Source organism: Cebus imitator, unplaced genomic scaffold (genome assembly GCF_001604975.1).
Source record: "Cebus imitator isolate Cc_AM_T3 unplaced genomic scaffold, Cebus_imitator-1.0 Scaffold212, whole genome shotgun sequence".
NCBI lineage: Eukaryota > Metazoa > Chordata > Mammalia > Primates > Cebidae > Cebus > Cebus imitator.
Genome location: NW_016107527.1, coordinates 3674058 through 3689215, shown reverse-complemented (window position 1 = coordinate 3689215; position 15158 = coordinate 3674058). Strand labels below are relative to the sequence as shown.

The window sequence follows — 15158 nt, the reverse complement described above, 5'->3', positions numbered from 1 at the left end:
GATTTGGGTTGGTTCATTTAGTCTATCAGCAAAAGTTTATTGAATTCTTATTGTGTTTAAAGCATAGACTTAGATTCTTGAGAGTATTGTTCAGATAAACACATTCTACTTGGTTAGATAAGGCATGCTAATAATACCAAGCTATAAATAAGTGCCAAGTGAATTATATTTGAGATAGACGTTTGAAGAGTTTTGAAAGGGAGGAGGCTGAGGGGCCTATCCTGCCAAACCTAATTAGTGTAATGTCTTCCTCATGAGGTTACTGACTTGGTCACTAGAGCTGCTCTGCATTTTAAGGCTCTGGCTGTAGATGTATTAGTCCCTTTGAAGAGTCTACAAATGTGTAAGTATACATTCATCTCAGGGACGAAAAGCTCCATAAGATATTTTATGGAATACAGGATGGTGTGTTGTATTAGTTTTCTTTTAAATCTGTAGCCTTGTAGAATGAAAATGAAGTACTGGGTGTCTGAAAGAATTTTGTAAATTGTAAAATACTATGTAGATGTAAGTTGGCCTCTCCTAAACTAGACTACTTTCTGATGCCTTAGCAAGACCTTCTGTACTTTTCCACAAAATGCTACTTGTTCAGGCTGTTCTTTATGTATATCAAAATCCTACCTGTCAGGTTTTTATCCATGTAGTATTCCCTAGTACTGTTGGACAGACTTGATTTCTCATCCTCTCTATCCCCATACTTTGTAGATTTTCCTATCACAATAGCAGTGATTTGTTTAACATTTTTGTTGTATGTGAACACAATCTCGTTTCTTGACGTCTCAATCTTTGGTTGTATTTATACCTTTACTCAGTGACTGGTGCCAAACAGGCATTCCATAAAATGACTGTTTAATTCAGTAAAATAAATGAACCATGGATTCTAATGTCTTTTGTTGGGTTGTGATTTTTAGGTTAAAACTTCAGCAACAAATTGTGACTATTGAAAATGCAGAGAAGGAAAAAAATGAAAATTCTGACCTAAGACAGGTATGATTTTAGCAAAGATTTTCCTTTTATTTTTCTCAAGTGCTTCTTTAAATTTGTGTTTTGCAAATTAAAAAAATTTTTTGCAATTAGTATTTTTAGAATCTAACCACAATTAATAACATACTGTTGAAGGTTAATATGTAAAGATAAAATGTTTAAATCTGTATAATTTTGTAAGCTTCTTTTGCTAACTGCTGTTATTCTTAAGATATATAGGCTGGGCACGGTGGCTCACGCCTGTAATCCCAGCACTTTAGGAGGCCAAGGCAGGCAGATAACAAGGTCAGGAGTTCGAGACCAGCCTGACCAACATGGTGAAATTACGTCTCTACTAAAAATACAAAAATTAGCTGGGTATGGTGGCATGCACCTGTAGTTCCAGCTACTCGGGAGGCTGAGGTAGGAGAATCTGAACCCGAGAAGTGGAGGTTGCAGAGAGCTGAGAATGCACCATTGCACTCCAGCCTGGGTGACAGAACAAGACTCTTTCTCTCTCTCTCTCTTTCTCTCTCTCTCTGTGTGTGTGTGTGTGTGTGTGTGTGTGTGTGTGTGCGCGCGCGCGCGCGCTGTGGCCCATGATAATTTTTTTAAATTGCAGTTAAAAGGACAGTATTATAAAATTCTGAATTTTAAAAACTCAATAGAAATATTTTCCAGGCATGATTGACATGTAACTTTATATTATGAGGTAGTTTTTACTATGTCCCTATGAAATCTAAGATTTGTATTTATGGAAGGAAATTTATATTTATAATTAACAGGAAAGATTTGTATAAAGTTGGGTAAAACATGGAAGAGTGATCTTTTCTGAATTCTTTCTTTTTGTTGTTGTTTTTGTCCCTATAAATTATGAAGTAGGATTCCATTTTTAGAATTCATGTTTGTGTGCTAGTTGGTACTGATTTTCATGTGCAGTTATGGTTTCTAAGTCTTAACTAGATGGATATAATGTTTGATACCCAGAGAGAAGTTATTTAGTCTCATTGGCATTTGGGCTTTCTGTCATTCTATGCATATGGAGAGGTATTAAGCTCTTTGAAGTTTACTTATTCAAGCTGCTGTAATACAGATTTAATATTTGCCACTCCAGTTAAAAATAAAGAATGAATAGTTCTACATGTAGAAATTCATTCTAAAATAGAAATCTGAGATATGCCATTTTGTTTTCTGCTAAAAATTGCTCTGTGGACATTCAGAATCCTATCTGAATTGGTTTTGTTACCATTAAGAAGTAATGGGATTATAATCCATTTATTTAGTTTATTATATAAGAATCTTGTTTCTTTTTGTCCTTGAATCTCATAATGGGTTCTTTTGATTCCTGTCTCTTGACGGTGTTTGCCCTCAAATGTCTCTCAGAAGTGGCTAAGAGAGATAAAGGAAGTGAAAGGAAAATAAGGACTTTTATTGTTTATTAATTGTTAAAATAGTTTGTGGGGGAGTTATATATAATTGTCTTAAATGAAGATTATTTGGATATAATTTAGAAGAGTGTGCATCTTTCTAGCCTGTTAATCTGTGATTAGACCTCTCAAGAAAAAGTACTACCAGATAAAGGTAAATTGGGATGGGAAAAAAAGCTTTGAGTGACATTATGTAGTTTGGTAAATGGCTGTAGAGGCCAAGTGATCTGTAGCATTTATTAGATTTCCTAGATATCTTTCTTCTGCCCAGCAGCACTGGACATGTAGACTGCTTGGAAACCTTTTAAAAACAATGTGAGAGTGATTCTTTCCATATTTACAGTGAACAATTTTGATTGCTTGGAGAGTAGAAGTTCTGGAAGGTTGCTGATCTCAGGGTATGTGGGAAGAAGAGGATGGATTTTTTTTTTTTTTTTTTTTTAGCTGCTTTCTCAGCTGACTTGCTTTTAAAATCAGTTTGTTTGTTTCTTTTTTTCCCTAGGAAGTGAGGGGACGGCTAGAGTGATAGGAGACTCACTCTAATCACTGGATTCCCTTTTCTCATTTCCCTTCTACCCCCTAATAACCCTTTTTCTCATTCCCCATACCTCTCCTGGCCTGCATATTTTGGGAAGAAGAGGTAGAGGATTCAGTGACTGAGGATTGTAGTTGTTGATGGTCTCTGGTTATAAGAAATGCTCCTAGGTGCTGCTATTTATTATTTCCTTTAGGGGGCATCTTCTTTGGGATGCCCCTAACTTTGGGGAGCATTTGCAAAGGGAGATGCTTGGTATCTTCTGCTTCTCTCATACCTTACCACATTTATTTAGTGGCTTTTAATTTATCTTCTTTCTTCTCTTTTAAGCAAATGAGTAGTTTGCAGATCCAAGTGACCTCACTTGCACAGTCAGAGAATGACTTGCTGAACTCAAACCAAATGCTGAAGGAAATGGTGGAGAGGTTAAAACAAGAATGCCGAAATTTTAGAAGCCAAGCTGAAAAAGCGCAACTAGAAGCTGAAAAGTAGAGTTTGCTCTTTATGTACAAACCTTTTCTTTTTTCTATATAATATATAGTTATTTTAGTAATGATTCCAATGGTGATTATATTTTAGGAACTAGTTACGAATACGCTTTGATAGTGTACAGTGGCCTACTGAGGTAATAATGTATGTTTCTATAGAATGAACTATACTGACTCTTGAATTGTTTTAAAAAAGACATTAAAATTCTGACAGCATAGTATTCTGAAAAACCTCAAAGAAAACTTTTTTATTTATTGAGTAAACCAAAACATTTCTTCAAAAATCTGTTCTTCTGAAGGCCAGAGAACAGAATGGATTTTTTGTTTTGTTTTTGATGTACAGAACCTACTTCCTTGAATTAGAACTACTCTCTTGGATTTTCTTTGAAAAGCTTTTTTTTTTTTTTTTGGTCTTAAAATTTGTTACTAGTAGTATAGTAAAACTGGTAGGGATCAAGTGATTGTGGTGAAGTTGAAGATCTTATATCCTCTGGAAAAATTTGTTTAGATGTGGTAGAACACTGTACTATTTTGTATTTACTTTGTCTTTATAACTTGCTGGCCTTATAAGTAAATTTTTATTTTAATCTACAAAACATTATTCTTTTCACATTTCTTCTACTGAAGGCCACCATGCTACATAAAACTGTTTTTCTTCAGTTTTTCTATTATTACATATTTTAAAGTTTGCCCATAGTTTTATATATGGGGTTAAATTTCAAGAAGAGTAATCAAGATGAACATCCATAGCATGTTGTGACATTTCAGATGATCCAACTTACATTTCTTTTATTTTGTAAAAACTAGAAACGTGTGCCTTGGAATTCTCAAGTGTTTGATTGAAATGAGTGTAATAATTCTAATGACAGTGTAGCTAGCAAATTTAAGTATTATTTAAATAATATTTATAGACTTGTATAGAAGAAAATAGCTGGACTAAGGGTCAGTGGAATGTGATTTAATTCCAGCTAAGATACTTAAAATCTTGTATGACCTTTGGCAAGTAATCTAACTTCTCAGGGTTTGTTGTTTTTATTTGTACTGCCTGTAGTAAGAATACTAAAAAAAATCATATAAAGTATGCAGAATAGCTTTAAAAATATAAGATGTTATAATGTTATTTTAAGATAACATTTGTATTAATTTTACTCTAGTCAGAAGACATACTGCATTAAGATCTGATACCCGGCTTGATTTTCTAAGTTTATGAGGATAGATATTTGTAGTTTGATGGTTATTATGTCTCATACCTGGTTATCAAGTGTTTATCTTGCCATTAAGTAGATGTGAGTCCTTAAGCAAGTTAGTTAACTGTTCTAAGCCTCAGTGTCCTCATTTATAAAATGGACAGAAGTATAAAGGTGACAGAAATAGCTAACTCGGGATTTTTGTAAAGAATACGTGACATAATACACATAGTGTCCCGAGTCCAATGCCTGATTCATAGGAAGTGCTCAGTAATGGTGAGATTTGCAAACATGTGGCCATACAAGAAGGCCTGTAGTTAGATAATTACCAATATGGTCAGACAGGTAGTGAGTTTGCTTATACTTCAGATAATATCTATTTATTCCTAAGAACTTACTTAACTTCCATGTTTTACATACATTCTTCTGACAGGACATTGGAAGAGAAACAGATACAGTGGTTGGAAGAAAAGCATAAGCTTCATGAGCGTATCACAGACAGAGAAGAAAAGTATAATCAAGCTAAGGAGAAATTGCAGCGAGCGGCAGTTGCCCAGAAAAAGGCAAGTGGTTCTTACTAAAATGATTGCAATAGAGTAAAATATAATTAACTTTTTTTTTTTTTTTTTTTTTTTTTTTTGAGAGTCTCATTCTGTCACACAGGCTGGAGTACAGTGGTGTAATCTTAGCTTACTGCAGCCTTTGTCTCCGGGGTTCAAGTGATTCTCATACTTAAGCCTTTCAAGTAGCTGGAATTATAGGCATGTGCCACCACGCCTGGCTAATTTTTGTATTTTTAGTAGAGACAGAGTTTCCCCATATTGGCCAGTCTGGTCTCAAACTCCTGACCTCAAGTGATCCCCACACCTCAGCTTCCTAAAGCGCTGACAGGCATGAGCCATCACAACCAGCCTAATTAACTCTTTTAGGAGAATATATAGTTGAATCTGAGATTTTAGTGATATGTTTAATTTGATATATAAGCATGACATTTTGCTGTCAACCTTACAGAAATAAATTGGGAAAATCCAAACTGTCCAGTAGGTTTGTTTCTAAATTTTGTGTCTTAAGTCAGTTGTTTCGAGCTGACAAGCATTTTCTCACACAGAAGGTGTTTTTCAGAGTGATAGTTTCCAGGCCAACCCATGGAAGTCATATTTAACACATTCTCCAGTTAAATTATAGTGTGATGAAGCTTGTTTCAATTATACCTACTATCTATTTTATTGCTTTTGTGGTGAAAAGGCTTTTTTGTTTCCAGTTCAGAAATATAAGAGCATTTTTTTGCCCCAGCAGAAGGAACTGAGACTCCCTTGGCTTCTGAAACAGCTACAATAGTTCCCACAGCATTGATCCTTTGTAAGTTTTACCTTTGCAGGCATACTTTTCCCCAGAACCTAAAAACTTTGTTTTCTTGGAAACAGTCCTGGGCGTGGTGGAAATAATGTATCTAGATGGATCATCTAAGTCAGTGGCTTACAACTTTTTTCTATTTCAGTAAACCCAAGGAATGTAGCAGGTCCCATTAGTAACCATGACTCATGGCAGTGATTAAGGGAGGGGAGGGACATGGTAATCTTTTCAACAGGATTAGAGGAAGAGGAGGGACATGATGAAGTGAGAGAGAGAGAGTGAGTGTGTGTGTGTGTGTGTGTATGTATGTGAGTGTGTGTGTGTGTGAGATGCAGATTTGAATTGTCTCCATTTGATAGATTCCCTTAGCAGTAGCATTGGTTGTGGAGGGGAGAGAAGATCTGAGATGAAAGGAAGATGCTTCTACGTCTGGGAACCATTATCTGAATATCTGTTTGATTACTGTAAAGGTTAACTGTTTATATTTGGATAAGAGAAAATAACTCTAGATCATTCATATGTTCTGAATTTGAAAACCACATAGCAGTTCCTAGATACCTTTTTATGTAATTGGATATCACTGCCAAATGTTACTGACAGTTGGAGTGACAACATGAGTAGTCTAAAAGTCATTACTTCTCTACTTTCTTGGTCTCTGAATATTACTTTTATCTTCTCAAAATGCTAGAAGTAGTATTATTAGAAAAGCATCATTTATTATATGGAAATCCCAGTGTTTTATACCCAAATATGCACACTTGGTTGTTTTTCTGTATTTGTCATTTTTCTTCCTCTCTGTCAGTGTAAGTACCAAAAAGTATATGGGTGTTAATGGGATTTCAGAGGATTGTTTTATGACCTGTGATTTCAGACATCCTACTGATTTTTGTTTGCACTGTTGTTTGAAGCCTAGAAACAACTGAAGCCACATTACAGCAAGAAATCACTAGAAATCGTAAGAGCTAAAATATTGAGACTTTAGGGATAAGTATCTTACAGATCAAATTCTAATTATTGAGGTTAGTTTGGGTTGAATTCTTTTGGAGCAAAAGTGACACCCAGTGGTGAGATTATCAACTAATCATAAGTATACCAAAAAGAGGGGAGGAGGTGATATTTTTAAAAATCTACGGCATATAGCTAGACCCCGGCTCTACGAAAAATAACTGCATGGTGGCACATGCCTGTAGTCCCAGCTACTTGGAGGGCTGAGATGGGATGATCGCTTGAGCCCAGGAATTCAAGATTGCACAGAGCTATGATAGTGCCACTGCCCTCCAGCCTGGACAACACAGCAAGACCCTATCTGGAAAAAAAAAAAATTGAAACAAACCACCAAAACACTGCAAAGTAACATTTCATTAGTATTGTGACAGGTCACATTTTCTACTGAAATATCTGCCAAATGATGAGTGTAAAGATAGTAAATAGTAATTTTATTTTTAAAAATGTGATCTGCGGCCAGGTGTGGTGTTTCACACCTGTAATCCCAGCACTCTGGGAGGCCAAGGTGGGTGGATCACAAGGTCAGGAGATTGAGACCATCCTGGCCAACATGGTGAAACTGCGTCTCTACTAAAAATAACAAAAATTAGCTGGGTATGGTGACGTGCACCTGTGACCCCAGATACTCGGGAGGCTGAAGCACAAGAATCACCTGAACCCAAGAGGCGGAAGTTGCAGTGAGCTTAAATCTCGCCACTGCACTCCAGCCTGGCGACAGTGAGACTCAAGTCTCAAAAGAAAAAATGTGATCTATGGATTGTGATTTAAGTCATAGTGGAATTGGTAAGATCATTTCAGTGAATGATTATGACCTAGAGTTGTCTTACTATGTGGGACACTGCTTTAGGAGCTTACAAGTGTACATCAATTAAAATGGAAAAACATCATGTGTAACTTAGAAATACAATTAGAAAGTATATACGTGTATATAGTTATAGGACTGAAGGGATCTTAGCATTCAGGTAGATTTTACACATTAGCAAACTAAAGTAGGAGGTTACTTGACTAGTAAGGATCAAAAGTTGAGTAAAATCTACATGTTTCTGTTCTCAGTCTGGTGCCCTTTCCACTGCTCTGTTACACTTTAATTTCCTACTTTCTTTGATTCCATTTACTTCATAACTTTTCTCTTTATTATGGTCTGTCTGAGTTGTTTCTTATGTCAGAATAATCATTGTAAATTAATTTAACTCATACCCTTTTCTTATTCAAGTTAAAGATAATGCTTCTATTTGACAAATTTGGCTATCAGATTGCATAAATATAATTCTTAAGAGTGCAGCAGACTTTTTAGGTTCTTTAATGCCAAAAATCATAACATTTCATCCCATTAGATTTAACAAAAATCACATATTATGAACCCTAGGGCAGAAATAATAATCCGTTAGAGTTGCTTTCCTGTGAAAAGGTTTTTTTTCTCCCTCAGGCTGCCATCTGAGGATGTTTACTCCGAGCTCCAAGCTCCAAAGCAAAAAGATTGTCATTTCTGCTGTTTTTAGGTAGTCTTTGGTGTAAAGGATGTTTTGTTGTGTTGAATTGTTTGGAAAAGCTTGACTAGGATCTTGAGTTGGGATGCCATTCTATGATTAATATATACAGAGATAATGTATTTTCCCCACCCCCACTGAAAAGAGATCTTTTGAAGTGAACACAGTGAGGTTTTTTTTTTTATACATAGGCACCTGAAATGACTTTTTTTTTTTTGAGACGATGTCTCTGTCACCAGTCTGGAGTGCGGTGGTGTGATCTTGGCTCACTGCAACATTCGCCTCCTGGGTTCAAGCCATTCTCCTGCCTCGCCCTCCCAAGTAGCCAGGACGAAAGGCATCCACTACCACACCCAGCTAATTTTGATATTTTTAATAGACTGTGTTTTACCATGTTGGCGAGGATGGCCTCTATTTCTTGACTTCGTGATCCACCCACCTCGGCCTCCCAAAGTGCTGGGAGTACAGGCATGAGCCACTGCACCTGGCCTGTTATCTTTATTCTAAGGTATGTGTCTCTGAAATAATTCTTGGTCAGATGCTGTTATGAATGCTTTCAAAAAAGAGATGAATTATAGTCTGAAGTTGCAAAATATCTTACTGAATATGTTGTGTGGCCTAGATTATGCTACACACTGGGGGGGGAAATAGAAGCCATGAGTACTTCTTGCCTTTGATGACTGTATAATCTTGTTGTAGAAATAAGATAAAATGCAAGAAACTCCTAAATAATACCACCAGCCGCTCCTGGGTGATTTATGTGGACGCTATAAGAACCACTGTGCTAGACAGAAAGAAGTCTGAAGACAAAGAGACCACTTAGGAAGCTGTTAAAGTAAACTTAAAGTGAAGTAAGAAGTCTGAAATTGGGGCTTAGAATATAGGAATGAAGGTGAAGGGTGACTGCCAGAGGTATTCCAAAGGAAAAAATAATTACAGAATATATTGGTAAATAAGAAAGATAACTATGAAGTATTGTAGCTGTGAAAAGATGTAAGTGCAGTTATTATAATGGATTGAAGAATGTCAGTTGAGGAGTAGAAAGATACAAAACACATGTCAGATATGAAATGATGGCAGTACATCCATGTAGACATGACTTAGATCCTTAAGTAAAGATATTGTATAGGTAACTAAAAATGATAGAATGTAAAGTACAGAGATGAATAATTCAAATTAGAGATATATAATTAGAAACTCAAGATTTTGCAGATCGCTGAAGTTTACTTAGAACAAGGAGCTAGGTGTGGTGCGAACAGAGGTGGAAGCTATATTGTGATGTTATGGGAACCAAAGGTAAAGATATCAAAGATAAATAGCCATTAACATTATTGAAAAAAAGTTAATTGGATTTGACTAGAAGGTGGTAAAAGGGGAATCCCAGCCTTAATTCTTGTATCTGTATTCTTTTAATTGTTCTATTTATTAGTCCTTGTGTCATAACATTTATAATACTAAGGCATCCACCACTCAAGTAAAAATTTGAATCATTCCTTTCCACTAATTTTCCCTCTGGGCTTTCCATTTCTTTCAGTAGAAGTTATTCTTGCAGTCACTTAGGCTTCAAACCTGTGATTCATCCTGAGGTCTGCCTTATCTCCAAATTTAGTCAGGCACTATATTAGTTTCCTAAGGCTGCTGTGACAAATTACCACAAACCTTGTGGCTTAAAACAACAGAAGTTTATTCTCTCGCAGTTCTGGAGCCTAGAAATCCACAGTCAGAGTGCCAGCAGGAGCACGCTTCTTCCAAAGGCTCTGGGGGAGGATCTTTTTTCATGCTCCTTCTCTAGTTTCTGGTAGTTGCTGGTAATCCTTGGCGTTACTTGGCTTTTAGACAGACACATCACTCCAGTCTCTGCCTTGTCTTTACATGATGTTCTCTCTGTGTATCTGTGGCTGTTTGTTCAAATTTCACTCCTCTTATGTAAGGACACCAGCCATAGTGATTTAGGGTCCACTCTAATCCACTCTAACTTCATCTTAACTTGATTACATCTGCAGACTTTATTTCCAGATAAGGTCACCCGGGTGTGTTTTTCAATACCAAGCTATTATTTCTCGGTTCTCTGGATAACAACCAGGTGTCCAAAAATTCAATTCTGAAACTACCTGGAGTTAGAGTCAGATCCCACAAGTTAAAGGGCTCAGTCCCACAAGACTGCCCTAACTTCAGACACCAGTTGCATAGTTGAGTCACCCATATTCTGACTAACTTAGGGGTTCCCATGACCCCCTCCTCCAGTTTGATAATTTGCTAGAATGGCTCACAGAATTCAGGAAAACACTTACATTTACCAGTTTATCGTAAAGGATAAAGTCAGGAATAGTCAAATGGGAGAAATGCATTGAGCAAGGTGTTGGGGGTCGGATATTGTGGCACAGAGCCTCCATGCCCTCTCTGTGTGAGCCACCCTCCCAGCAAGTCAATGTGGTCACCATCCTGGAAGGTCTCAAATTCTCATTGTTCGAGAGTTTTTGTAGACCACAGTCTCCAGTCCCCTCCTCTTCTTAGGGGTCAGGGGAGTGAAGCTGAAAGCATTCACCATTTAATCGCTTGGTCTTTCTGGTGGCCAGCCCCCATCCTTAGGCTGTCTAGAGACCTCAACTCTAAGTTACATCGTTAACATCAATTCAGGCATGATTGAAAGGGACTTGTTATGAATCATAAAAAGAAAGAAAAAAAACACTCCTATCACTTACACAATTCCACAGGTCGTAGGAGCTCTATACCAGGAATGGGGAACAAAGACCAAATGTATTTCTTACTATACCACAGTCACATTCTAAGGTTCTGGATGCCCATGAATTTTTGGGAGACACTATTCAACTCAAAATATCTCATAGGCCTATGAATTCTTCCTTTATGATGCCTCTCAAATTTTCTCCCACCCCATTTCTTTTCATTCCTATTACTAACATCCGTGGTCAGACTATCTTCATTACAAGGTTTATCTGTATTCGTTTATCCAGTTTATTCAACAGATCTGTTAAGCGTTTATTATGTATCAGGCACTCATTCACTGGAATATGGAAGTAAACAAAGACCCTGCACTGAGAAGCTTACATTGTAGTTGGTTGGGAGACAGAATAAAAAGAGAAATACTCTCAGGTAGAGGTGAATACTAAGAGGAAAACTGACAGCAGTAGGCTGGGTGTGGTGGCTCATCCCTGTAATCCCAATACTTTGGGAGGCTGAGGCAGACAGATCACCTGCGGTCAGGAGTTCAAGACAAGCCTGTTCAATATGATGAACCCCATCTCTACTAAAACTACAGAAATTAGCTGGGCATGGTGGCAAGCGCCTGTAATGCCAGCTACTCAGGAGGCTGAGGCAGGGAAAATTGCTTGAACTTGGAAGGTAGAGATTGCAGTGAGCTGAGATGGCGCCACTGTCCTCCAGCCTGGGCAACAGAGCAAAATTCCATATCAAAAAAAAAAAAAAAGAGAAAATTGACAGGAGTAGGGAGTGCTGTTTCATGTAGTGGTCAGGCAGGACTTCTCTGGTAAGGTAACATTTGAGCAGAGACTGAAGGAAAGGAGGGAGGATGCCACATTGTTACATGTAGGCTGTTCCAGACAGAGGGAATAGCAAGTACAAAAGAGGCAGGAATCTGCTTGGTATGTTGAAGGAACACAGGAAGCCCAGGGAGCTAGAATGGAGAGAGGTAGTAGGAGGCCAAATTATGCCATGACTTCAGCTTTTATTCTGAGTAAGGTAGGAACACACTGGAGATTTTTGAATTGAGAAATGATATCTAAATTACATTTTGGAAGAATCTCTGTCTGTTGTGTAGAGGGGCAGAATAGTAATCAAGGAAACCACTTTTTAGTAGTCTAGGTTAGAGATCAGCATTTAAAAAGGTGAGTTTAGAACTAAAAAAATAGTGATGAAAATCATTAACTCAATGAATAGATTTAATAGTGGACAACATCAGCATCATCAAGAGATGAGTAAAAATCAGTGACACAGACAGATGATGTATAATGAGGAAAATAGCAATGCCAAGAGCTGGTTTTTAAAAAGATTATGACATTGGTAAAGCCTTGGCAAGACTGATTATCCTCAAACTTCCCGCAAAGCAGATGAGCTGAGATTAGATATAGCCACAAATGTCAATGTAGTGAAAGAAAAAAGGGATATCTACATATAGATATTAACTATCTACATATTGATATTAAAAGGGTTAGTATAAAAACTATTATGCTAATTAATCATACAATTTAGAATAAATGAAGGCATTTTTTAAAGAACATCTTAACAAACCTAATACCAGAAGAATTAGGTCATTTGGATAGTCCAGTGTCTTTAAAGAAATGAAATCTTTTCATTTTAAAACCTTCCTCAAAGAAATGCCTCATTTGGCTTCACTGGTAAATTTTTCCAAATACTTAAGGAATAATTAATATTAAGCTTAACAAACTCTTCCAGATAATAGAAAAAGAGGAAACACATCTCCACTTATGAAGTTAGAACCTGATAGAACCTGATATAGTCATAATAAGAAAAGAAAAATTGCATCATAAACATAGATGTGAAAATCTTAAATATTAACAAACTGAATTTAGTGATACAGAAAAGGGCTGGATGCAGTGGCTCATGCCTATAATCCCAGCACTTTGGGAGGCTGAGGCAGGCAGATTGCCTGAGCTCAGGAGTTTGCAACCAGCCTGGGCAACATGGTGCAACCCCGTCTCTACTAAAATACAAAAAATTAGCCAGGCATGGTGGCATGTACCTGTATTCCCAGCTACTTGGGAGGCTGAGGCAGGACAATTGCTTGAGCCGGGAGGCAGAGGTTGCAGTGAGCTGAGATTGTGCCACTGCACTCCAGCCTGGGTGACAGAGCAAGACTCCGTCAAAAAAAAAAGATAATTTATCATGAGCATTTAGGTTTTTTGTTTGTTTGTTTTGTACTTTAAGCTCCAGGGTACATCCTGCAGGGTTGTTGCATAGGTACACACATGCCATGGTTGTTTTGCAGTCTCCATCCCCCCGTTGCCTACATCAGGCATTTCTCCCAGTGTTTTCCTTCCCCAGCCTCCCTGCCCTCCGCTGTCCCTCCACTAGCCCCCCACCCCCCAACCTACCCCAGTGTGTTATGTTCCCCTCCCTGTGCCCACGTGTTTTCATTGTTCAATACCCGCCTATGAGTGAGAACATGAGGTGGTTGATTTTCTGTTCTTGTGTCAGTTTGCTGAGAATGATGGTTTCCAGATTCATCCATGTCCCTAGAAAGGACATGAAGTCATCATTTTTTATGGCTGCAGAGTATTCCATGGTGTATATGTGCCACATTTTCCTTGTCCAGTCTATCATTGATGGGTATTTGGGTTGGTTCCAGGTCTTTGGTATTGTAAACAGTGCTGCAATGAACATATGTGTGCATGTGTCTTTGTAGTAGAACAATTTATAATTCTTTGGGTATATAACCAGTAATGGGATTGCTGGGTCAAATAGAATTTCTATTTCTAAATCCTTGAGGAATCGCCACACTGTCTTCCACAGTGGGTGAACTAATTTACACTCCCACCAATAGTGTAAAAGTGTTCCGTTTTCTCCACATCCTCTCCGGCATCTGTTGTCTTCATATTTTTTAATGATCGCCATTCTAACTGGCGTGAGGTGGTATCTAAATGTGGTTTTGATTGGCCAGTGTGATAAGCATTTTTTCATATGTTTGTTGGCTGCATAAATGTCTTCTTTTTTTTTTTTTTTTTTTTTTTGAGATGGAGTTTTGTTCTTGTTGCCCAGGCTAGAGCTCAATGTTGCAATCTCGGCTCACTGCAACCTCCATGTCCTGGGTCCAAGCAATTCTCCTGCCTCAGCCTCCCAAGTAGCTGGGATTACAGGCATGCACCACCATGTCCAGCTAATTTTGTACTGTTAGTAGAGATGGGATTTCTCCATGTTGGTCAGGCTGCTCTCGAACTCCCATCCTCAGGTGATCCTCCTGCTTCAGCCTCCCAAAGTGTTGGCATTACAGGAGTGAGCCACTGTACCCGGCCCTTCAGTTTCTTCTTTTAAGCAGGCAATAGTATTGCATTTTCCAGCCCTCCTACTCTTGAGTTTTATAACAGCCATGTGACTTGATAAAAAAGTAATAATAATAATAATAATAAATTGCCAGAAAAAAAATGAATAAGAATGAAAGTTGTCTTAGTGGTTTTGGCTAATACAATAAAAGGGCATACACTGGGTAGCTAACAAATAAGATAAATTTATTTCTTACAGTTCTGGAGACTGGAATGTCCAAGATTGAGGTGCCAGCAAGACGACATTTTTTCACTTTGTGCCCAATGGTGGAAGATATGAACAAATTTTTCTGAACCTATTTTACAAGAGCACTAATTCCACCCATAAGGACCTTGTCCTCAGGATCGAATGACCTTCCCCAGACATTAGCTCATAATATCGTGATCTTGTGGTTAGAATTCCAACACATTTTTTTTTTTTGAGGGGAAACAAAAGTTCAAATCATAGCAGAAGTGGCATCTTTTATTATGCTTAGTCTTATGAGCCACTGGCTGACTTGACAGTGCTGGTTCTATCCTGACAGTGATCATGAACTATGACCAAGGAAGCATTGATTGAGAGGGTAGATCAATCAATCAACTGGGACACTGACTTTCTTCCATGACTGTGATAGAAAAGTATGCTATGCTGTACAATGAAATGTGGATGTGATCATTTCTATAGAATAACCTTGCACA

General features: G+C 37.7%; 1 protein-coding gene across 1 annotated transcript in view; it reads left to right on the top strand.

Moving 5' to 3' along the window:
• Positions 1 to 310: 310 nt before the first annotated feature.
• Positions 311 to 15158, top strand: part of LOC108317933 (centrosomal protein of 83 kDa) — a gene marked incomplete at its 5' end in the record, with an annotated part of 37028 nt that continues 22180 nt past the window's right edge. Inside the window, 4 exons of the mRNA XM_037745751.1 lie at positions 311 to 343; positions 912 to 987; positions 3256 to 3413; positions 5034 to 5163. Coding sequence (XP_037601679.1) covers positions 311 to 343; positions 912 to 987; positions 3256 to 3413; positions 5034 to 5163 — 397 coding nt within the window. The remainder of the gene's footprint in view (positions 344 to 911; positions 988 to 3255; positions 3414 to 5033; positions 5164 to 15158) is intronic.